The sequence below is a fragment of the Phyllopteryx taeniolatus genome, chromosome 16 (genome assembly GCF_024500385.1).
Source record: "Phyllopteryx taeniolatus isolate TA_2022b chromosome 16, UOR_Ptae_1.2, whole genome shotgun sequence".
Classification (NCBI taxonomy): Eukaryota; Metazoa; Chordata; class Actinopteri; order Syngnathiformes; family Syngnathidae; genus Phyllopteryx; species Phyllopteryx taeniolatus.
In genome coordinates, this window is record NC_084517.1 from 9,839,352 (window position 1) to 9,863,000 (window position 23,649).

General features: G+C 41.9%; 2 protein-coding genes across 12 annotated transcripts in view; one reads left to right on the forward strand and one right to left on the reverse strand.

The window, feature by feature from the left end:
- LOC133466535 (meiosis inhibitor protein 1) overlaps window positions 1–2,152 on the reverse strand; it is a 70,930-nt gene extending 68,778 nt beyond the window's left edge. For all 7 annotated transcript variants that reach the window (XR_009784955.1, XR_009784954.1, XM_061750356.1 and 4 more), the window contains exons 1-2: window positions 2,049–2,152; window positions 1,625–1,785 (exon numbers count right to left, since the gene is read on the reverse strand). Coding sequence is in view for 5 of the 7 variants with exons in the window: in XM_061750356.1 (XP_061606340.1) it covers window positions 1,625–1,768 (144 nt within the window). In the remaining 2 variants the exon portion in view is untranslated. The remainder of the gene's footprint in view (window positions 1–1,624; window positions 1,786–2,048) is intronic.
- Window positions 2,153–4,523: 2,371 nt separating this feature from the next.
- The window catches only part of LOC133465847 (ankyrin repeat and fibronectin type-III domain-containing protein 1-like), a 39,311-nt gene continuing 20,185 nt past the window's right edge, over window positions 4,524–23,649 (forward strand). The window contains exons 1-12 of one of the 5 annotated variants that reach the window (XM_061748982.1): window positions 4,524–4,653; window positions 8,539–8,874; window positions 9,322–9,592; window positions 11,146–11,346; window positions 14,421–14,534; window positions 14,629–14,726; window positions 15,213–15,303; window positions 16,699–16,806; window positions 16,936–17,035; window positions 17,688–17,817; window positions 18,836–18,955; window positions 19,152–19,258. In XM_061748982.1, the coding sequence (XP_061604966.1) occupies window positions 8,713–8,874; window positions 9,322–9,592; window positions 11,146–11,346; window positions 14,421–14,534; window positions 14,629–14,726; window positions 15,213–15,303; window positions 16,699–16,806; window positions 16,936–17,035; window positions 17,688–17,817; window positions 18,836–18,955; window positions 19,152–19,258 (1,502 nt within the window). In that variant the 5' untranslated portion in view covers window positions 4,524–4,653; window positions 8,539–8,712. Of the gene's footprint in view, window positions 4,654–8,538; window positions 8,875–9,321; window positions 11,056–11,145; window positions 11,347–14,420; window positions 14,535–14,628; window positions 14,727–15,212; window positions 15,304–16,698; window positions 16,807–16,935; window positions 17,036–17,687; window positions 17,818–18,835; window positions 18,956–19,151; window positions 19,259–23,649 lie in introns of those variants that run through there. The other 4 variants (XM_061748984.1, XM_061748983.1, XM_061748986.1 and 1 more) reach the window with 4 other exon arrangements.

The following is a 23,649-nucleotide window of genomic DNA, read 5'->3' on the forward strand; positions in this document are numbered from 1 at the left end:
CTTTAATATAATTTTATTGGGGCGGCACGGTGGAAGACTGGTTAGAGCGTCTGCCTCACAGTTCTGAGAAGCGGGGTTCAATACCCCCGCCTGTGTGGAGTTTGCATGTTCTCCCCGTGCCTGCGTGGGTTTTCTCCGCACTCCGGTTTCCTCCCACATCCCAAAAAGATGCATGGTAGGTTAATTCACAACTCTAATTGCCCGTAGGTGTGAATGTGAGTGCGAATGGTTGTTTGTTTGTCTGTGCCCTGCGATTGCCTGGCAACCAGTTCAAGGTGTACCCTGCCTCCTGCCCGATGATAGCTGGGATAGGCTCCAGCACGCCCGCGACCCTAGTGAGGAGAAGCGGCTCAGAAAATGGATGGATGGATGAATAATTCTATTGGACCACTTAATTTTAAGTGTTAATTAATTATTATGTTTGTTAATTAAAACATATTTTAGTGACCTTTGGTATCTATGTTACCAAATCCAGAAAACCGCCATTTTCTTTCCATTTCACTGTGCCGCAAATCGTGTATGTGAACTTAGCGGAGGTCCACCAAAATCACGTTTTCTGATTGTTTCACCCAGGGTAATACTTGGTCTTTTAAGATTACTTTATTGGGAAATCCCTTTCCCACCTCACTTTGGAATTTTTAAATTCAATTGAGGTTTTTCAGTGGTTCTGACAAAGATGAAAATGTTCCTTGATTTTGGCGTCCAAAATCACACATTCATAGGATTTGGTGATGATAGAAAACTATATATGGTGGTGATTCACTATTATTATAATTATTATTATTATATTATTAATTCTGACGATTTACTTGCTCTCCGTTTGATCATCAAAATGAGATACTCTGATGGCTCGAGCAGATGCTGCCATTGAAAAAACAGAAAATGGCCTGTTTAAACATCACATTTTCAACTAATAAAACTAACATCAACTAACATCTGGGCATTTTTCTACCAAAGAGTCAAGGTTTCAGTCACAAGTTTCCTCATGATTTACATTGATTTCCAGGGAGAAAACTTTGGCAAATTCTCGACATGAAAAGCGGCATAAAATCCTTAACCGATTCTTACAAACTAGGGCTCATTTGTTTTGTGTAACACTCCTCTATCCAATGATATCTATTGTCTATTTGATGTCTATTTTGATATAAAGGTATTTTGAAAATGTTAGTAACAAGCCCCGCCTGTGTGGATTTTCCATGTTCTCCCCGTGCCTGCATGGGTTTTCTCCGGGCACTCCGGTTTCCTCCCACATCCCAAAAACATGCGTGGTAGGTTAATTGACGACTCTAAATTGCACGTAGGTGTGAATGTGAGTGTGAATTGTTGTTTGTTTGTATGTGCCCTGCGATTTGCTGGCAACCAGTTCAGGGTGTACCCCGCCTCCTGCCCGATGATAACTGGGATAGGCTCCAGCACTCCCGCGACCCTTGTGAGGATAAGCGGCTCAGAAAATGGATGGTTGGATGGATAGTAACATTGCTACCATTGGGAGAAGAGTAAAAAAAAAAATGTTTGTAGCACCAAATTCACTAAATCACTGTAAAATCCCTTGTGTGTGTCGGGGTGGGGGTCTTCATAACAAAATAATAGAAAATAGAAAATAACAAAATCAAATGTTACTCACTGAAATATCATCACTTTCCAGCATTTCAATCACACAAGCCACACAGAGAAGCAGGCCCCCACCCTCTGCAGTCTCCAGGCGCCCACTCCATCTTGTGTCATGCCTGAAGTGAATCTTGTCATATATAATGTCCTTGCTTGCCATTTTGGTGATATCACATTCTAAATCACACACACAAAACACAAAACGTACAGAATGTTCATTATTTTGAAAATAATTGGGAATGTTGCAATTACAGATGGTGAACCAAATGTTTAATTAGCGACAATCAAGCTAATGAAGCTCTTTTTACTAATAGTGTTATTAAAGTGTAAAGTGTTATTAAAAAAGACGTTATTTAGTTCTGTTTTTCCATTCTAATTATGTCCTTATAACGCTTTATTCTTCACAATACTTAATTTTATCTTTAATTATCTTAAATTACCTTTCTGTAACAGCAGCCACAAAAGGATACGTGTGTAATAAATGCTAATGCTAGTTAGCTAATGGCTATAACGGCGCAGCTATGATGAGGTAGCTACAACACGCCCCCTTTCATCTGCATGCCTACAGCAAGCGAAGCTAGGAGGGACAAAGTCGTCAGGGCATCCTCGTGTGTGTGTGTGTGTGTGTGTGTGTGCGTGTGTGTGTGCGTGTGTGTGTGTGTGCGTGTGTGCGTGCGTGTGTATATCTGTCTGTATGTGCGTCGCGCGAAAAGAAAGCCGACAGAAAAGTATTCTGGCACATTGTGCTGCATTCGGTTGCACATAACGGCGTACAATCACAACAAGGAAACTGGGAATAACCTTTCACAAGTAAAAATATTGTGTTTTGTTCTGTATTGATAGCATACGCTTTAGCGTTGACAAAAAAAGTAAACCTCGGGAAAATAGGTTAAGAAATGTGTAATTCACGGCTTAATTTCAATGTCCATGCACTGACTGTGATGGGAACGTTAACCCTACCAACATGGCCTTTTCGTAGGCACGTCGGTTAGCCGGGCTGCACAGTGCACGAGCGTGTCGTCGTATCACGTATGCCCACGAGTTTGAACACAAAACTTTATTGATAGGAACAATCGTGTCAACGGTTGTTTTTACATGCAAATGCTACAGAAATTATTTTAAAAGTGAATTATTTGTTGTCTGAGTTCATCACACAAAGACATCAGATTCAGAACAAGTAGCTCAAGTCTTTGTGAGATCAAGAAAATTAAGTACAGAAGGTTGCCTGAAGGGGATAAGATGGCAATAAATGACAACGACTTCGAAGTCTCTCATTCTCAGGGATTCATTACGTATATCAAAATACAAATGTACAACACTGGAAGTAAATATATGTAAAATTGTTAGACTTCTCTGCTACAATAAATTCACATCCACTGGTAAATACTGATGTGGCATGGCTGCTTAGCACATCTGTCTCACAGTTCAGAGGACCCGGGTTCAAATCTGGCCTCACTTGTGTGGAGTTTGCATTGTCTCCCTGTGCCTGCGTCGGTTTTCTCCAGGTACTCCGGTTTCCTCCCACATCCCCAAAACATGCATTATCAGGTTAATTGAAGACTCTAAATTGCCAGTAGGTGTGAACATGAGTGCGAATGGTTGTTTATATGTGCCCTGCGATTGGTTGCCGACCAGTTCAGGGTGTACCCCGCCTCTCGTCCAGAGTTAGCTGGGATAGGCCTGCGACCCGAGTGAGGATAAGCGGTATGGAAAATAAATGAATGAATGGTAAATACTGGAACACCTGAACACTAATATGTAACAATAATTCCCCCCTTTATTTCAGAGTATGAGTTGGAACAAGCTATTATCTAAATAAATTGCTTGAAAATTAGAGTTATCTCAATTTAGTTTTAGTTCGAATAGACCAGTAAGAATACAGTAGTCCCCCGATAACCTGGTTTATAGTGGGCTATAGCGCAGTAGCACTTTTGTTTGTTGTTTGTTGGTCCATCGACGAAACAGCTGTTTTGTCATTTCTATTGCAACAAAAGGCAACCGCCGGAACCAACATTCACAAACTGAATCTACGTCACTTAAAATATACCTTTCACACTACAATATAATTTCTCTCATAATCTCTTAAAAAATAAAAATAAACAATACATGATCCTCCCGCCCAAAGATAGCTGGGATAGGCTCCAGCACCTCCGTGACCCTAGTGAGGATAAGTGGTAAAGGAAATGGATGGATGGATGGACAATACATGATTGCTGATGCAGTTCTGCATGAAGATGTCAACACTTGGAAATGTAAAAATCTGTTTGATCATACAATATGCAACTAGCTGTCTGTATGCATTTTTATTGTGCAGGAAGTGGTCACAGGCACCAGATAAGAAGGTGGGAATATTTCAAAGACTATATATTTTTTTGAACTGCCTTTGCATGGGCACAGTGATAGAAAGATCATGTTTTGTGGCCAACATCGCATTGAGATGTATGGATTCAGCTGTCAGCCAAACACGAAAACAAATGTGCAAACAAATAGCTTTACTTTTCTGTCACTTTGCTTGATATGGGCCACATCCTGTGTGCAACACAAAACGGCATTCACCTCTTCCTATTCACCTCTAGTGCATTTTCTTACGTCATCACGCTGCACATTCGTTGATGTGTGTAGTGTAGTCTTCACATCTTTTTAGCCAGAGAAATTTATTTTTAAGAGTATGTAAAAATGATGTATGTAAACATACAATATAAACGTAGATCTGAAACAATGTTACCAGAAAAAATGCAGTATTGTGCATAATAAATAATAATTAACTACACAATCCAAACCAAGTTTAACACAGCGTTTCTTCTAACTGTAATGCTGATATAACGCATACCAGAGGAATGGGGGGACGGGGGAGTGGGGTGGCCCAACTAGTAGGAGGGTCATAGGGGTGTGCTCTCATCCACCACCGAGATGCGTTCAGGTGCATCTCACCCACAGAGAGGAAAGGTTCTAGGGGACATCAATGGATTATATCTGATCAAAAGATCGTTGTTCCCTAAAAAGGATGGCATTGAAGGAACACTTTGGAATCTAAATGTTGGAAAGGTAAGCATGTCAACTAAATCATTTCCAATTATTATCTGTATTTTTATTTTTATTATTGGTAACCATGCCATTCAGATTAGACTCCAATGTATTTTGATATGATGTTAGTCGAATAATAATAATTTCTATCTTTGCATTCTAGTGGCAAACACATCATCAAAACAACTGTCACAGTGATACATTTTCAGGTTGATAGAGGAAACAGATTTTGTTTTTTAATATCTCATATTCTTACATGAAGTTTTAACAGGAGTGTCAAACTTGACTTCATAGCAGGCCGCATGGTAACTTTGGTTGCCATCAAGGGGGGTGGTTATAATGGTGCAACCACATAAAATTAATCGGTATAAGTGTAACGATACATGCCCCTTGGTTTTAAGTTACAGTTCACTTCACACTTCACATACGGTACAGTAAGGGATCATTCAATGCAAAACACACTGCTTATGTTTTGTGTAAACAGGAACAGATATAATGACATTTAAAATGAAACATCAGCAGGTTAAACCTTTTCTTTTTAGAAAACTGCAACATCAATTGTTTGTCTTCTTTTTAGCATATGAAGGATTCAGACAAATGCAACAGTATTTATTTGGATAGTGTTTGTTATTATTATGCTTGACAACACTAATATTGTTATGGTATTTGTTATTGGCTTGGCTACATCTGAAAAGCTGCTATGCTTTTTTTTTAATGGCTATACATGTCATCTGCTAGCCAGAAGCTGAGCTGCACTGTATTTTTTTATGGACTAAGCATGGAGGAGGATGAGTGAAAGTTATACATAATTATTGTCCTTACTTTTCTTTCATTCATTGGATGGCATTAAGTTTACTTTACCAAAAAGCTAGAAAGAAAGCTACTTTAAATAATGCATCTATTCCTGGGGGATTATAAAGAATAAAAAAACATGTAAAAATATTTTTCTACTCAAGCTCCATTCAGCAAAGCGCTGTTTTGTCAACCCCGTAAAGCATGTTAGCCCCAGCTGAGATGGAAAAAGTACACATCATGTCACCACAAGCTGAGATGCAACAGAATTTCACATGAAAAACCACAAAGGCCTCATGAAGGGTATTTGTCATGAGTCTTTGCTGCTCCTTTCTAAATATGCATCAATACACTATTCATGTTAGTGCTATACTGTGAAGCACAATTTGCGTACAGCTTTTCCTTCTCCCAGATGCTTTGCCTTCACTTATGTGTGATGCCTCAAAGCTAATCCCCCTCTCCCACTTGCCTCATCAGCACTTTAAAGCTGATGTAATGCATAATAAACAAACTGAGATAATCTTTACCAATAACAGTGGTTGTTATCACCCTTTGCTGTCACATGCCCACATCCTGGCATGTGCAGGTACTCTCCAAACAGGTACTCTCTGTTGTGTATCCTAGACAGAATTGGCAGCATGTGGGCCAAAACCTTCATATTCTGTCCTCAGATAGGACTGACAGAGATGTTTTAGTTTACACAAGGACAGCAGACTCCTTAGTCAACCCGACTTTGGGGAATTGGGAAAACATCTACTTTTCAGTCTTAGTGCAAAGCAATCAGATGTGAAAATCAATCCAAATTAAAGTCTAAAACAGAACAGAGAAAACAGGAAATGCCTTTAGGACATAGTTCAGATAGTAATTAATAGAATACATTATTGACTGGTATGCAATTGCGAGACAAGGAATGAAGATCAGTCGTTGCATGACAGAGTGTATGTGTCTGAATTAAAGGAACGCCAGTGGAATGATAAGGTAACAAGGAGAGGCCGAGAATCTGCAGGAGATCAACTACTTGGGATCAACTGTTCAAATTAATTGGGAGACTGGAAGTGTCATGCATGGAACAGAGGATAGGACCAAAAAATGCACGACTCCACTACAAATGGACAGTTTAAAAAAAGAGAGGTTTAATATTCGGGCAGAGGTCGGTACACAGGCCGAAAAGCAGACGTGGAAACAAGGAATGCTGGAACGCGACGACAAGGTACAACGAACTGGCGACGAGAAAGATTGAGACACGAGGTTAAATGCAAGAGGTAATTAGGGTCAATGAGGCACAGGTGGAGAAGATGCTCTCAGGAGCAGGTGTGTACGAGACAGGGGGAAGACAACAACCAGAACACACACCCAAGTTTAAAAAGAGAGTCCAGGTAATATGGAGCGGCTGGAGAAAAGTGTGACCTGTGACAGAAGAGCACCAGCTAGAGTGAAAGGAAAGGTTTTAACGACGGTAGCGAGAGCAGCAATGTTGTATGGTTTGGAGAGGGTAGCATGACCTGAAGACAGAAGACAGAGATGGAGGTGGGAGAATTGAAAATTCTGAGAATCTCTTTGAGAGTGAGGAGGATGGACAGAATCAAGAATGAGCTCATTAGAGTGGCAGCACAGACTAAAACGTTTGGAAACAAAACTAGAGAGGCCAGACTGAAATGGTTTGGTCATGTGCTGAGGAGGGAGAGTGGATATGTCAATAGAGGGATGCTGGAAATAGCGCCGTCAGGTAAGAGGCAAAGAGGAAGACCAAACAGGAGATTTATGGCAGATAGCTGGAGTTTAGAGCAGAGCATACAGGGGACAAGCAGATAATAAGCTGTTCCGACCCCTGAATAGGGTTAGGCCTGAAGGGAAAGAAAAACATGCCCTGTGATTGGCTGGCAACCAGTTCAGGGTGTACCCCGCCTCCTGCCCGATGATAGCTGGGATAGGCTCCAGCACGCCCGCGACCCTAGTGAGGAGAAGCGGCTCAGAAAATGGATGGATGGATGGAAAGAAAAAAAATGAAGAAGAAGACTTGCTAAAGTGGAATACATTATCGCAAGCTTAATTTTACTCCAAAAACTATGAGGCAACTGGTTAGTGTAATGAAAAAGCTACAGATGTAATGATTAGTATCAGTACTGTAATTAGAGTGAGGAATTATTCTCATAATGTAGGAAGCTCAAGCAGATGAACCTAAATAAAAACCCTAATTAGCTGCAATGGAGTTAAGATTAGCTAACTAGTACAGTGTGATTAGCCCCAAATTGTTTTTGGTTATGTTTTGTTATGTTATACTGTATTACAACCCCAATTCCAATGAAGTTGGGACGTTGTGTTAAGCATAAATAAAAACAGAATACAATGATTTGCAAATCACGTTCAACCTATATTTAATTGAATATGCTACAAAGACAAGATATTTAATATTCAAACTGATGAACTTTATCATTTTTAGCAAATAATCATTAACTTAGAATTTTATGGCTGCAACATGTTCCAAAAAAGCTGGGACAGGGACATATTTACCACTGTGTTACATCATCTTTTCTTTTAACAACATTCAATAAACGTTTGGGAACTGAGGACACTAATTGTTGAAGCTTTGTAGGTGGAATTCTTTCCCATTCTTGCTTGATGTACAGCTTCAGCTGTTCAACAGTCCGGGGTCTACGTTGTCACATTTTATGCTTCATAATGCACCACACATTTTCAATGGGAGACAGGTCGAGTCTAGTACCAGTCTAGTACCCACACTCTTTTACTACGAAGCCACGCTGTTGTAACACATGCAGAATGTGGTTTGGCATTGTCTTGCTGAAATAAGGCGCCGGTTTGTGAGCTAAAAGGATTTTCAGAGAATATAAGACTCATGTCATACAAAAGAAGAACACAATGTTTAAGAGATATACTGTTTAAATAAATACTTTCTGACATTTGTCATGTAGTGTGGGAAACTTTTATCCAGTCACCCACCCACACATCAGCATCACTCTCTTAGTTGGTTGAAAATGGATTTGATGTTTGACGAATGTGTCCAAGGCTGACTGCATTCTTATTTTTATTTACCTCTTTTTATTTCTTATCTCTTTCCACACTTGTTGACTCATCTTTTCTTTCATTGTCCCCAAGTTTCTCTTTCTCACTTGTACTCACTTCTTTTTCCTGTCTCCCCCATCCATTTCTCTAAGGTTAGGGGCCCTAGTCGCTCAAACTATGAACTAAAAACAGCCATCTTCGCTCTCTCCAGCCACTTTCTGTCTTCTTGTTCTCCCCCTGCTTATTCTCCTCTCCTCCGGCTTTGTCATGTCTGTATCCACGAGGAACCCAACCCATCGCCGGCGCTCTTTCGGTCCTGTCTCACCCAAGCGGATCTATAGAAACCTGTCAGTCAGGCTAAGGGGAGAAGAGTCATCTGTCGGCGGGGGAGCAGACACACCCAAGCGCCTTGGAAAATCTGCAGATGCAGTAAGATATTTATTTAAGGTGTTGATCACTGTGTGTTGTTACCTGTCCTTAGGTGGAGGAGCACTCTGTCAAACTTTATGTTGCTTCTGCACCCTTATGACTTTCCCAGGCTCGACTGATGCTCAGAATTATAATTTGAGAAACTGTATCTGTCGCTGCCCAATTCACACAGTATATTAGGTCCAGAAGTATTTGGACAGTGACCAAGTGTTTATGATTTGACCTCTATGTACAATTACAATGGATTTTAGATAAAACAATCCACATTAATATTTTTAATCCAGTCAACATTTCAACCCCATGTTGATTGTTGATTGCTTCATTGTGGTGGTATATAGAGGCCAAATAATTAAAACTGTCACTGTTCAAATACTTTCTGATAAAGCTTTTGCGCTGACCCAACCAGCTACTACCTTTGACTGTGCCATCTTCTTGTGACCCCATTAGTACAAGACCTTGTGGGATGCGGTGGAGAATGAAGACACATTGGCCGTACAAAGTCTGCTCTCCCGAATCCGCAACAACTGTGCAGGAGGTGGAGGAGGAAGCATGTGGGAGAGAGGAGAAAAGAAAGACAGAGACTGGGAGAAAGAGCGGGAGAGGGGGGTGAACAGAGTGAGTGAACAGGGCCTTGTCCCCTTGGATGTGGCTGCCCTTACCCACAATTCCCCTCTGCTCCATGTGCTGGCAAAGGCTGGCGCTAGGCATAACCCGATTTGTAAGTACTTTGTTTCAGAGTGTCATGACTTGTTTAGAAGAAGCAATATAATGCTAATCGGAAATAAACCAACAACATTATGACCACTTGCACAATGAAATCCAAAGCAAAATTCAAAACGAACATAAGGGCTGCATCAGAGATATAGAAATACTGTATAATAGTATTGTTTTAGATGTTTGTAAAATGTGGTCACCCATTTGACCTACATAAGAGCAAAATATAAGACCACACCTCTCAGATTGATGCATTGCAGTTCTACACCACAGCAAATTACAAACATAATGATAAACACATTGTTAATGTTTGGCACAGTTTTTGTTTTGGCTCTCATTAGATTGTGCAAGTGTACCTAATGAAGTGCCCAGTGAGTGAATATGAATTGCTTGTGGTGATCAGACCATTGTCTAATATGACAAAGTGGGCACGGTGGCCGACTGGTTAGAGCCTCAGCTTCACAGTTCTGAGGACCCGGGTTCAATCCCCGGCCCCACCTGTGTGGAGTTTGCATGTTCTCCCCGTGCCTGCGTGGGTTTTCTCCGGGCACTCCGGTTTCCTCCCACATCCCAAAAACATGCATGAATTGGAGACTCTAAATTGCCCGTAGGCATGACTGTGAGTGCGAATGGTTGTTTGTTCCTATGTGCCCTGCAATTGGCTGGCAACCAGTTCAGGGTGTACCCCGCCTCCTGCCCGATGACAGCTGGGATAGGCTCCAGCACGCCCGCGTCCCTAGTGAGGAGAAGCGGCTCAGAAAATGGATGGATGGATGGATGGGTGATGTCATTCAATGAAGAAACAAAATGAAAATTTAAAAAAACAATCAGTTTTTTCTGCATTAGGAGAGATGAACGAATATAGATAGAAGAAGCCAGACAGAACTACGACAAACAGAAGGTGACACAAAGGGAAAGGAAGTTAAAGTGCTTATAATGACATATACAAAGCCAAATCAACCTGACCCTAATGTTTTACTCCATGATTTCAAATAAGAATTCTCCAAGGGCTTTTTAGTGCAAACCATTATGAAAGTAAATAGGCCTACTTCAGTGCTAGTAAAAGCCCAAATACACAAACATAAAAATCATTTACTGAGCGCTGTTTTATTTACCGACTGGTTAGAGCGTCAGCATCACAGTTCTGAGGACCCGGGTTCAATCCCCGCCCTGCCTGTGTGGAGTTTGCATGTTCTCCCCGTGCCTGCGTGCGTTTTCTCCGGGCACTCCGGTTTCCTCCCACATCCCAAAAACATGCATAAATCGGAGACTCTAAATTCCCCGTAGGTGTGAATGTGAGTGCGAATGGTTGTTTGTTTGGATGTGCCCCGCGATTGGTTGGCAACCAGTTCAGGGTGTACCCCGCCTCCTGCCCGATGATAGCTGGGATAGGCTCCAGCATGCCCGCGACCCTAGTGAGGAGAAGCGGCTCAGAAGATGGATGGATGGATGGATGTTTTATTGAAGGTACTATGTTAAAATTCAGTGCTTGAATATAAATCATATTTAAGATGAAGATTGACGATTACCGTACTCTTTGTATTGCATGACTGTTAGTGTGCAGACCAGCAGAATGGGCACGGAAGCTTGATGATCTTGTGGCATTGGCGAAAGAAAGGGTGGATGAGTGGAAGCAGGAGTTATTGAAGAAGGCTGGGGCAGGGTCCCATGCACAGGCTGATGTCCATAGACAAATCAGACTCTGGAGCCTCAGACTGCAACTGTACTGCCGGATGAAGGAGAATTTCAACCACACAGGTCAGTGGTCTGTAATGGATTTTAGGCATTGCATGCATTTTTATTCTTTTTAAAATGTACAACCCAATTCAGAAGAAGTTGGGACGTTGTGTTAAACATAAATAAAAACAGAATACAATGATTTGCAAATCATGTTCAACCTATATTTTATTGAATACACTATAAAGACAAGATATTTAATGTTCTAACTGATAAACTTAATTTTTTTTTAGCATTGACGTTCCAAAAAAGCTGGGACAAGGTCATGTTTACCACTGTGTTACATCACCTTTTCTTTTAACAACATTCAATAAACGTTTGGGAACTGAGGACACTAATTGTTGAAGCTTTGAAGGTGGAATTCTTTCCCATTCTTGCTTGATGTACAGCTTCAGCTGTTCAACAGTCCGGGGTCTCCGTTGTCGTATTTTACACTTCATAATGCGCCACACCGACTGGTTAGAGCGTCAGCCTCACAGTTCTGAGGACCTGGGTTCAATCCCCGGCCCTGCCTGTGTGGAGTTTGCATGTTCTCCCCGTGCCTGCGTGGGTTTTCTCCGGGCACTCTGGTTTCCTCCCACATCCCAAAAACATGCATTAATTGGAGACTCTAAATTGCCCGTAGGTGTGAATGTGAGTGCGCATGGTTGTTTGTTTGTATGTGCCCTGTGATTGGCTGGCAACCAGTTCAGGGTGTACCCCGCCTCTTGCGCGATGACAGCTGGGACAGCTCCAGCACGCCCGCGACCCTAGTGAGGAGAAGCGGCTCAGAAAATGGATGGATGGATGGATAATGCGCCACACATTTTCAATGGGAGACAGGTCTGGACTGCAGGCAGGCCAGTCTACTACCTGCACTCTTTGACTACGAAGCCACGCTGTTGTAACGCGTGCAGAATGTGGTTTGGCATTGTCTTGCTGAAATAAGCAGGGGCATCCATGAAAAAGACGTTGCTTGGATGTCAGCATATGTTTCTCCAAAACCTGTATGTACCTTTCAGCATTAATGGTTCCTTCACAGATGTGTAAGTTACCCATGTTATTGGCACTAACACAGCCCCATACCATCACAGATCCTGGATTTTGAACTTTGCGTCAATAACAGTCCGGATGGTTCTTTTCCTCTTTGGCCCGGAGGACACGACGTCCACAATTTCCAAAAACAATTTGAAATGTTGACACGTCGGACCACAGAACACATTTCCACTTTGCATCAGTCTATCTTAGATGAGCTCGGGTCCAGAGAAGCCGGCGACGTTTCTGGGTGTTGTTGATAAGTGGCTTTTGCTTTGCATAGTAGAGTTTCAGGTTGCACTTACGGATGTAGCACCGAACTGTATATACTGACATTGGTTTTCTGAAGTGTTCCTGAGCTCATGTGGTGATAGCCTTTACACATTGAGGTCGTTTTTTGATGTAGTGCCACCTGAGGGATCGAAGGTCACGGGCATTCAATGTTGGTTTTCGGCCTTGCCACTTACATGCAGTGATTTCTCCAGATTCTCTGAACCTTTTGATGATATTATGGACCGTAGATGATGAAATCCCTAAATTCCTTGCAATTGTACGTTGGGAACATTGTCCTTAAACTGGTCGACTATTTTCTCACCCACTTGTTCACAAAGAGGTGAACCTCGCCCCATCTTTGCTTGTGAATGACTGAGCAATTCAGGGAAGCTCCATTTATACCCAATCATGGCACCCACCTGTTCCCAATTAGCCTGTTCACCTGTGGGATGTTCCAAACAGGTATTTGATGAGCATTCCTCAACTTTCTCAGTCTTTTTTACCACCTGTCCCAGTTTTTTTGGAACGTGTTGTAGCCATAAAATTCGAATTTAATGATTATTTGCTAAAAACTTAAAGTTTGTCAGTTTTAACATTAAATATCTTGTCTTTGTAGTGTATTAAATTAAATATAGGTTGAACATGATTTGCAAATCATTGTATTCTGTTTTTTATTTATGTTTAACACAACATCCCAACTTCATTGGAATTGAGTGTATTTGAATTAAAAGAAATAACATTCTTCCAAATTCCAACTCCTTTTCACTGTCAGTCTCAAAATGACCTTGTTTTTATCTTAGAGGTTGTTACAATGCTACCTCTGTATGAGCCTGCCTTGACTCTCCTTGCTTTCCTCTTACAAGCAATTACCTGACAGTTTTATGGGCATGTTGTTACTGTCAAAGTAAAAATTTCAGGCTCAACTTTTAAGATGGGCGGCACGATGACCGACTGGTTAGAGCGTCTGCCCCACAGTTCTGAGGACCGGGGTTCAATCCCCGGCCCCGCCTGTGTGGAGTTTGCATGTTCTCTGCCGTGCCTGCGTGGGTTTTCTCCGGGCACTCCGGTTTCTTCCCAATCCCAAAAACATGCATGGTAGGTTGATTGACAACTCTAAATTGCCCATAGGTGTGAACGTGAGTGCGAATGGTTGGTTGTTTGTATGTGCCCTGCGATTGGCTGGCAACCAGTTCAGCGTGTATCCCGCCTCCTGCCCGATGATAGCTGGGATAGGCTCCAGCACGCCCGCGACCCTAGTGAAGAGAAGCGGCTCAGAAAATGGATGGATGGAACTTTTAAGATGCAGTAAAATAAAACTCTCTCCAATTTTTTCCAAACAATGTTCAGAATAGAGAAAACCCACTTTGACTGAAGAATTTGTCTGGAGGCTATTGCTAAGATTACCATAATAATAATATCTATCTATCTATCTATCTATCTATCTATCTATCTATCTATCTATCTATCTATCTATCTATCTATCTATCTATCTATCTATCTATCTATCTATCTATCTATCTATCTATCTATCTATCTATCTATCTATCTATCTATCTATCTATCATTTTTGGTCATTTAAAAAAATATATATTTCGTTCTTTTTTCTTTTATTTACTTCTTTATGTTCTTTTTGTGGTTTAAAAAAAAATAATGGCCGTCAATTATCTATTTTGCAATTCATAGTCTGGCCTGGTCCCTGTTCCCTGCAAATGGTGGGGGTCCACTGTAATACAACACTGCCAGTTATGCCAGTTCAATATTGCTCATCATAAGCATTGTCTTGAGTGTATTTGAAATATTTTATCTAGAACTCCCAGGTCATCCCTGTCAAGTATCCATAGTGGTGACCAGCACATATTCTCTGTTCGTGGCAATCAAAGAGCCAGAAGGTGACTGCATAGGACTCATCACCTGCTACAAGGGTAGGTATTCACAGAAAACATTTTACTGGAATGTTTTTACAAATTGGTAAAGTACAAACAGTAATCTGTCATTGAGATTGTTTTGGCTTCACAGTGGAATGGAGCACCTCAGCAAGCTTCAAGCGCATCCTTGGCTCAGCTCATGTAACAGAGACCAAGAATCCCTCTTATCTTATAAAGGGACTCACTGCTGTAAGACATCCAGTGTCTACTCTCTCTCTCTCTCTCTCTCTCTCTCTCTCTCTCTTGCTCTCCCTCTCTCTCTCTCTCTCTTCCTGCCTCTCTGCCCCTCCTCTGTCTCTGTTTCTCTCTCTCTCAACATCCACTTCTCTCTCTCTCTCTCTCTCTCTGTCTCTCTCTCTGGCTCACACACACACACACACACACACACACACAAACACACACAAGAAATACCCATATGGATGTACATGTATAGCAAATGAAAACTTTAATTATGTGCACACAGTATAATGCACACACTATGGACTTGACCCAAACACATTGTATTTATCATTACGATCTACTGTGGTAAACTGTTTCTACTTTATCTATAACCCTTATTTACCCAACTGCCATACTTAACCAGATTAAGTAACAATGAAAGTGATTTCTTTATCTTGGAATAGACACTTTGGACAGGTCTTGCAATGTAATAATTTGGAGCATCTTCAAATGCAGGGAGTGCATTACTTTGTCAGGGCGAGTGCCTACAATGTGAAAGGATGGGGACTACCTCAAAGTTCTATTCCAGTCAGCGCTGCACCCTCCAGTAAGTACTGTATGTTAAACCTTGATGAACATTTTAAAAAGGCTCTATTTTTTTCTCCTTCTGCATAAATTATCATCAGCTTTGATGTAACAGTGGTAGAATCAACTCATAGCGGGTAGATTACTGAATTATTAAAATGTGGAGGCTTAAAGATGTCACTGTGGGATTTGTGCCATTGCTGCTGTGAGGTTGAATTATCATTTATTGATGGATGTAACTTTCCCCTCCTACCGTGAAATTATGCCACGCAATGATTATGACACAGTTGTGGCAAAAATAAATCAAATGAATCCTTAATATCCATCCATCCATCCATTTTCTGAGCCGCTTCTCCTCACTAGGGTCGCGGGAGTGCTGGAGCCTATCCCAGCTGTCATCGGGCAGGAGGCGGGGTACACCCTGAACTGGTTGCCAGCCAATCGCAGGGCACATACAAACAAACAACCATTCGCACTCACATTCACACCTACGGGCAATTTAGAGTCTCCAATGCATGCATGTTTTTGGGATGTGGGAGGAAACCGGACTGCCCGGAGAAAACCCACGCAGGCACGGGGAGAACATGCAAACTCCACACAGGCGGGGCCGGGGATTGAACCCGGGTCCTCAGAACTGTGGGGCTGACGCTCTAACCAGTCGGCCACCGTGCCGCTAATCCTTAATATAGCAAAATAAATAACAATTGTTACTTATGGTATAAGTGATGTTTTTTGTTTACAATTTTTCTCAATTGCTAAGACACTTATCTAGTAACCCTCCACTGTTTTCTCTATACTGTAAACACAAAACCAATTTTCAAACTACAATCACAAAACCCCAGACTCCTCTTGCAAAACCAAACTTTTGCCTCAAAATAGACACCGAGTCAATCAACATGAAAACACCACTGAACAGTCAATGCACACAACATAGAAAAAACGGAAAACGCAATGATTATGTCATAATAATAGAAAAGCATTTTGCAAAAAAAAAGAATTCCTGTTTAGCACTTATTAGTAAACACCACACACACACACACAATGTACTCGGCTTACAAGTATAATGGAAAATGGATGTTCTGAAACACCTTTATGTGTACAGCACTTTATAGTCATACTGTAAACATGTACGGATGAAAAAAGCAATTAACATATTATTTTATATCACAAAAGCCTGGCATTTGAACAGGAGCGTGTGGATTTTTATATCCACTTTAAATTACACCATTTATTTTGAATTTGAATTTGAATTTACAGCATGAATCAGTATTGATACATTCACAGGTGCATAGATGATCGCCAATGAAATCAGGGTTCATTGCCAAGATATAAAGAGGCTACCCTTAAGATTTCCCTGAAGTTGTTGGTGTATTGAACGTGTTTCCCTTATTGTATAAGTCTTTTTGTTCCTTTGCAGGTTGGAGAGAGTGCAATGGTGTGAAGTCGCAGTACAGAAACCATGAGGCCCTAGTGAGGAAGCTTCTGGAAGATGCCGGAGAGCCTCATAACAGAGGATACTACAAAGGTAACACATCTTTGCTAGTACAACTGCGGTATGCCAATTCGCCACAAAGAAGTCTCAGACCTAGTCAAAGGCTTCATGCATGCACAATAAATCAAATGAAAAATAGCGACATTCTCTGTTGCTTCGCAGAGAGCCCTAAACCTCAGAGTCCCAACATGCGTCTGTCAATATCTCGGGGCATCAAACAACTGTTCCAGTCTGCTACCAAGTTTGTTCGTCTCTTACAAAGGTAACTCTCAATCTTGCTTGCCTTTCTCAGTTTACCTTAGTGGCAGTTATAGATTCAATGTGCTGTAATTACAGCAGTGAACTGTTTCTTATTTAGTGGATATTGAACCAGAAGCAGCCTGAAGATCAGTGACGATTTATTTTGAGCACCATCATGCTGGTTGAAATCAATGTAATGTTCAAGTGACTGCTAAAAGCATCCTGATGCCATAAGCATCCAGTGGTCTGCATTATTATCTTCTAGTCTTTTAGTTAACAAGATTATTGCAGAGGCACGACCCTAAACATTTTTACTTGTTAGCAATCTACCTATGCGATGATAATTTGGTCAAGTCATTCAATAGCAATGTTCGATGTCATGACAGTCAAAACTATATTGTCATGACAACAGACTCAGTGAACCACAACTGTGGACCTCATGAGGATCATCAATGCTTGATCCATTGCCTGTGGACAGGAATGTAGCCTGCAAAATGTCACATGAGTCCATCATAGCTATTCTAATATTTCTGTCTGGAAGTAATCATGCACTTTTGTCAGATGGTATATTTGGAAAATCTACTACATTGCATTAAGTGTGGTTACATTTATATTGGCTAGTTTATCTTTCTGAAAGCCTTTGTCTGTCTCACTTAATTTTGCTTTAATGTTAGGGGCGTGTACTTGGCAACTGTGTTCTACCACAAGGAAAACATCCTCGTGACAGCTGAAGATCAACTCCCACTGGTGGAGATCCAGTGCTGCTCAACCACTCTCACCCCCAACTTTGTTTGGTTTGCCAAGGTGATCTCCTCGGGGACATGTGTAAACATATACTAACCACAATATTATGACCAGCTACACAATATAATGAGATCCAATACAAGAGCCATATAAAACAAATTCTGCCTTCACAAAGATAACTAGACTAGCACTTAAGTGCAGACCTCAACCAAGGTGAAAAAATTATATAACACATTTGCAGCTACTACCTGAAAGCAAGGCACAGTGTCTTCATAATGGCATGCAACTCCTGACACCATTAGTGTTACAGAATCCTCTGGTATGCATCTGTTGCACTCAATGATATGATGCGAGGTGCTGTCAGATTGTACAATGTTTCTGTTCAATACATCACCCTCCTGTGAAGTCACATAGCAACGTGTGCTTGTAACTGAATGGACCTACATTTTTCTGCCCCAAAAATATTGTATCATATTGTCATTTCTTGAGGAGACCTGACATTAGGAGATGACAATTTCTGTCTCCACATTTTTATTTGTATTTTCACCACCCACTCACAAAGTTCCATGGGAATTGGCTGTTTGTGTTTTATGCAAAAATTCTGACTAATAAATAATAATAATAATCATTACCTCTCGCCTTGGCACATGTAATAATGTTCAGTTTCGATTGCACTTTCGCAGCGGAATTAATATAACAATATGATGGTTTTTGTTGGAGGTGCAGTAGGTGTAAAACTACTGTGTTAAAGTGAGAGGTGTGTAGATCAATTCAGTAATCAACCAATACAAATCACAACTACGATAATACACATACTGTTAAATTAATATCGCTATGTCATAGAAAATTGATCATCATTATTCATGTAAAGGCAGCATTTTTGATACAGCTCTTGTAATAAATATCATTTAAATTCTGCAAGTAGTCATAATGGTGTGGCTTGTCAATGTACAGTATATTCTTATTGGAATGGAGTTAACACAAAACTATTAATTCTGATCAATTATTCAGTATGTGGGTTAGGTAACTCCATGCATGAACTGCAATTTAGAATGGGATGTCATCTGTTTTCGTACAGTTGTCCTGTGCGTGGCAGCAAGTGCCTTGGCTCCAGCAAGCGCTCTCCTCTGCTCATTCATCTTCCTCGTCCCTCCTACAGAACAGGCGCAATATTTTAAAAGCTGTCTCCCAGCTGCAGGTAGGGAGTTAAATTGCTAACACTGTATAATAAGAAGAATTAAAATAGGTTAATTGCTATTTTAATTGCTTATTAACATATCTTCCTATTACCTCCTCACTTCACTACCCTATTGTAACTTTTCTTTTTTAATGAATCCCTAAAAACCACCTTTATTCATCTGCACATTTACTACTCCGTCCTGCTTTGCTTCCAGTCTTCCTTGGGGACGATGGACCTTGGCCAAGTGTACTATGAACCACTCAAAGACCGACAAGGCAACATTTTACTTGTGACATTAAAGGAGTTCCCAAATGCTACCAGGTGAGCCCTGATTCCAACCAGACTTTTTTTTCCCTTTAAAAATATTGTCAGCAAAATAGTTTTAAATTGCTGTTTGAAGCCTTGTTACATGTTGCCTGGATTTCTTTGTCAGGGCCAAAATGTGCTAGACTACACTATCGATCTACTTTTCACAAAAGGCAAGGGGAAAGAAATTGAAATCATTTCCTTGGAGTTTCCTTATCAAAGCTGAGAGGCACTTTTGCTAAGCTTAAATATGAAATAAATTGAAGACTAGTACATGAGAACACATTAGAGTAAATCGTCAATATTTTACTGTACATTGTACAACCCCAATTCCAATGAAGTTGGGATGTTGTGTTAAACATAAATAAAAACAGAATACAATGAGTTGCAAATCATGTTCGACCTATATTTAATTGAATACACTACAAAGACAAGATATTTAATGTTCAAACTGGTAAACTTGATTGTTTTTAGCAAATGATCATTAACTTAGAATTTTATGCCTGCAACACGTTCTAAAAAAGCTGGGACAGGGTCATGTTTACCTCTATGTTACATCACCTTTTCTTTCAACAACATTCAATGAACGTTTGGGAACTGAGGACACTAATTGTTGAAGCTTTGCCGGTGGAATTCTTTCCCATTCTTGCTTGATGTACAGCTTCAGCTGTTCAACAGTCCGGGGGCTCCGTTGTCGTATTTTACGCTTCATAATGCACTACACATTTTCAATGGGAGACAGGTCTGGACTGCAGGCAAGCCAGTCTAGTACCCATCCATCCATCCATCCATTTTCTGAGCCGCTTCTCCTCACTAGGGTCGCGGGCGTGCTGGAGCCTATCCCAGCTGTCATCGGGCAGGAGGCGGGGTACACCCTGAACTGGTTGCCAGCCAATCGCAGGGCACATAGGAACAAACAACCATTCGCACTCACAGTCATGCCTACGGGCAATTTAGAGTCTCCAATTCATGCATGTTTTTTTGGGGATGTGGGAGGAAACCGGAGTGCCCGGAGAAAACCCACGCAGGCACGGGGAGAACATGCAAACTCCACACAGGCGGGGCCGGGGATTGAACCCAGGTCCTCAGAACTGTGAGGCTGACGCTCTAACCAGTCGGCCACCGTGCCGCCCAGTCTAGTACCCGTACTCTTTTACTAGGAAGCCACGCTGTTGTAACACGTGCAGAATGTGGGTTGGCATTGTCTTGCTGAAATAAGCAGGGCCGTCCATGTAAAAGACATTGCTTGGATGGCAGCATATGTTTCTCCAGAATCAGAATCAGAATCATCTTTATTTTCCAAGTATGTCCAAAAAAACACACAAAGAATTTGTCTCCGGTAATTGGAGCCGCTCTAGTACGACAACAGAGAGTCAATTGATAGAGAACACTTTTGAGACATAAAGACATTTAGAAAAACAGTCACTGAGCAATAAAGGGTTGCTAGTTATCTGGTAATCCCGGTACATTATTATTATTATTTATTTATTCATTAATAAAATGAATAAATTCAGAGAATTCGAGCCAAACCAGTTTCCGAGACCAGCATCGCGGCTCCTGAGAAGCGAGGCATCGGAGCCCAGTCTCCAGGTCCTGGTTCAGCCTCTCGGTTTGGCCGTTGGTTTCCGGGTGAAACCCAGATGACAGACTGACGGTAGCACCTATGAGATTGCAAAACTCCTTCCAAAATTACGAAATGAATTGGGGATCCCTCTCAGACACCACATTCTTGTGGAAACCATGAAACTTGAATACCTGATTAATCATCAACTCGGCAGTGTCTTTAGCAGAGGGGAGTTTCGGAAGTGCAATGAAGTGTGCCATCTTAGAGAACCTGTCAACAACTGTGAGAATGGTGGTATTACCTTTAGAGGCCGTTAATCCTGTCACAAAGTCTACGGAAATGTCTGACCAAGGACGTTGTGGTATTGGCAGGGGTCGCAACTCCCCAGAAGGACGTTGACGAGAGGGCTTGTTAGCAGCACATACCTGGCAAGCATTGACGTAATCTATAACATCCCTCCTAACATTAGGCCACCAAAAGCGCTGTTCGACCACTGATTGCGTTTTGGCAATGCCTGGGTGACATACAGTACGGTTCGTGTGAGCCCAGTGGATGACTCCTCCCCTTAAGGTCGGAACCACATAAAGCCTGTTTTCAGGGCAATCTTCAGGGCAAAGAGTGTTTTTCAGAGCCTCTTTAACTGCAGTTTCAACGTCCCAAACAAAAGCGGAAATGAAACATGACTTGGGCAAAATAGTCTTAGGGTCGGACAAAGAATTCTCTTCGCAGAAAATACGTGACAAAGCATCTGGCTTACCATTTTTAGAACCAGGTCGGTAGGATAACATGAAATTAAATCTAATGAAGAACAGAGCCCATCTAGCCTGCCTCGCATTTAATTTAGTGGATTTAATATACTCAAGGTTCTTGTGATCTGTCCATACTAAAAACGGAGTCTGTGACCCCTCTAGCCAGTGCCTCCACTCCATCAAAGCCACCTTGACTGCCAGCAGTTCACGGTCACAATGTAATAATTTCTCTCAGCTGGGGTCAGTTTTTTGGAGAGAAAAGCACAAGGATGTAATTTATCATCCTTGAGAAATTTATTGGAGAGCACTGCTCCTATTCCGGCATCAGACGCATCGACTTCTACCACAAAATGCTGTTTGAGATCTGGCAAAGTAAGGATGGGAGCGGAGGTAAAGCTCGATTTAAGTTTCTGAAACGCTGCCTGACAAAGCGAGTTCCATACAAAAGGTCTGTGTGGCGAGGTAAGATCATGCAAAGGAGAGGCTATAGAACTGAAATTTCTGATGAATTTTCTGTAGAAGTTTGAACCTTTGTACATCTTTGCGTGATGTGGGAGTAGGCCAATTAATAACGGCATCTACTTTGCAAGGGTCCATTTTGACTTCACCTTGAGCCAGGACGAAACCCAGAAAAGAAATGGACGCCTTGTGGAACTCACATTTCTCAGCCTTGACATATAGTTGATTCTGCAGTAACCGTTGCAATACAGAGCGGACATGAATAATGTGAGTCTCCTCATCCGGGGAGAATATCAAAATGTCGTCCAAATAGACAAAAACATAAACATTCAACATGTCACGCAGGACATCATTGACAAGGTTTTGGAAAACAGCTGGAGCGTTAGTAAGTCCAAAAGGCATTACCAAATACTCATAATGTCCCGTTGGTGTGTTGAATGCTGTTTTCCATTCATCCCCCTCCCTTATCCTGAGTAGATGATACGCATTTCTTAAGTCCAGTTTGGTGAAAATCTTGGCTCCCTCCAGGAACTCAAAGGCGGTGGAGATGAGAGGAAGAGGGTACCTGTTTTTTACAGTTATCTCGTCCCTAAAATAAGGTCACGATTCATGGCGTCAAAAACATGAAAACTAATGCGTTCCGAGTGAGAATCAGGAAATGTCAATGTGAGTGTTTGGGTGCGGTGAGTGATCTTGCCCATAAAACTGCCGTCTGCACCATAGGTGTTGCGGTGGCGTTTTATTTGAAAGGTTCTAAGGTGCATACCTCTAACGAGGAGGGAGTTAAGTAAGTTTGCGTCAGAACCAGAGTCAATTAATACAGGTTTATGAATTTCTTGATCAGGAGAGCATAGTGTCACTTTAGGAAGAACCCGTGTAGGGTCTTCCTTAATGAAATTCAGACTCACCTCTCCCGTGCCTTTGCTACCGGCACCGGCAACTTTGACGTGACAGTTGCTCACGGAATGACCCAACTGACCGCAGTAGAAGCACCGCCCTTCCCTCAGCCGGCGTTGACGTTCCTCAGGGGAGAGACGGAACCTTCCCAGTTGCATGGGTTCATCCTTGGGGACGCTAGCCAGTGGGTTGAGACCGGAAACAGGGGATCTGCCTTGGTTTGGCTGGTCACCGAGGGTCGTCATCTAAGTGCGCGGTGACGCAGCCCTCCGCCGATCTCCATCCAGCTCGCGATCCAAAAGCCTCTTGTCGATTTTTACGGCGAGAGCGATGAGAGTGTCCAAGTCGGTCGGCAGGTCTAGCGGGCGTAAATGATCCTAGACGGCGGGGGATAGTCCTTGACAAAAGGCATCGAGTAGCGCCCGATTATTCCACTGACTCTCAGCTGCTAGAATGCGACACTCAATCGCGTAATCTGACACCCTGCGCTTGCCTTGTTGTAAGGTGACAAGGGAGCGAGCTGCCTCACGACCTGGTGTGGAGAATTGATAAATTTGCTCCATAGTCTTTACAAAAAAAGCCCATGGATGACACGCGGCGGAATTGCGGCTCCATTCAGCAGTAGCCCACGCCTCCGCACGACCAGTCAGGTGGGAAATGACGAAAGCGATCTTTGCCCGCTCGGTGGGGAAGGCAGCTGCCTGCAGCTCAAAGTGGAGTTTGCACTGCGTGATGAA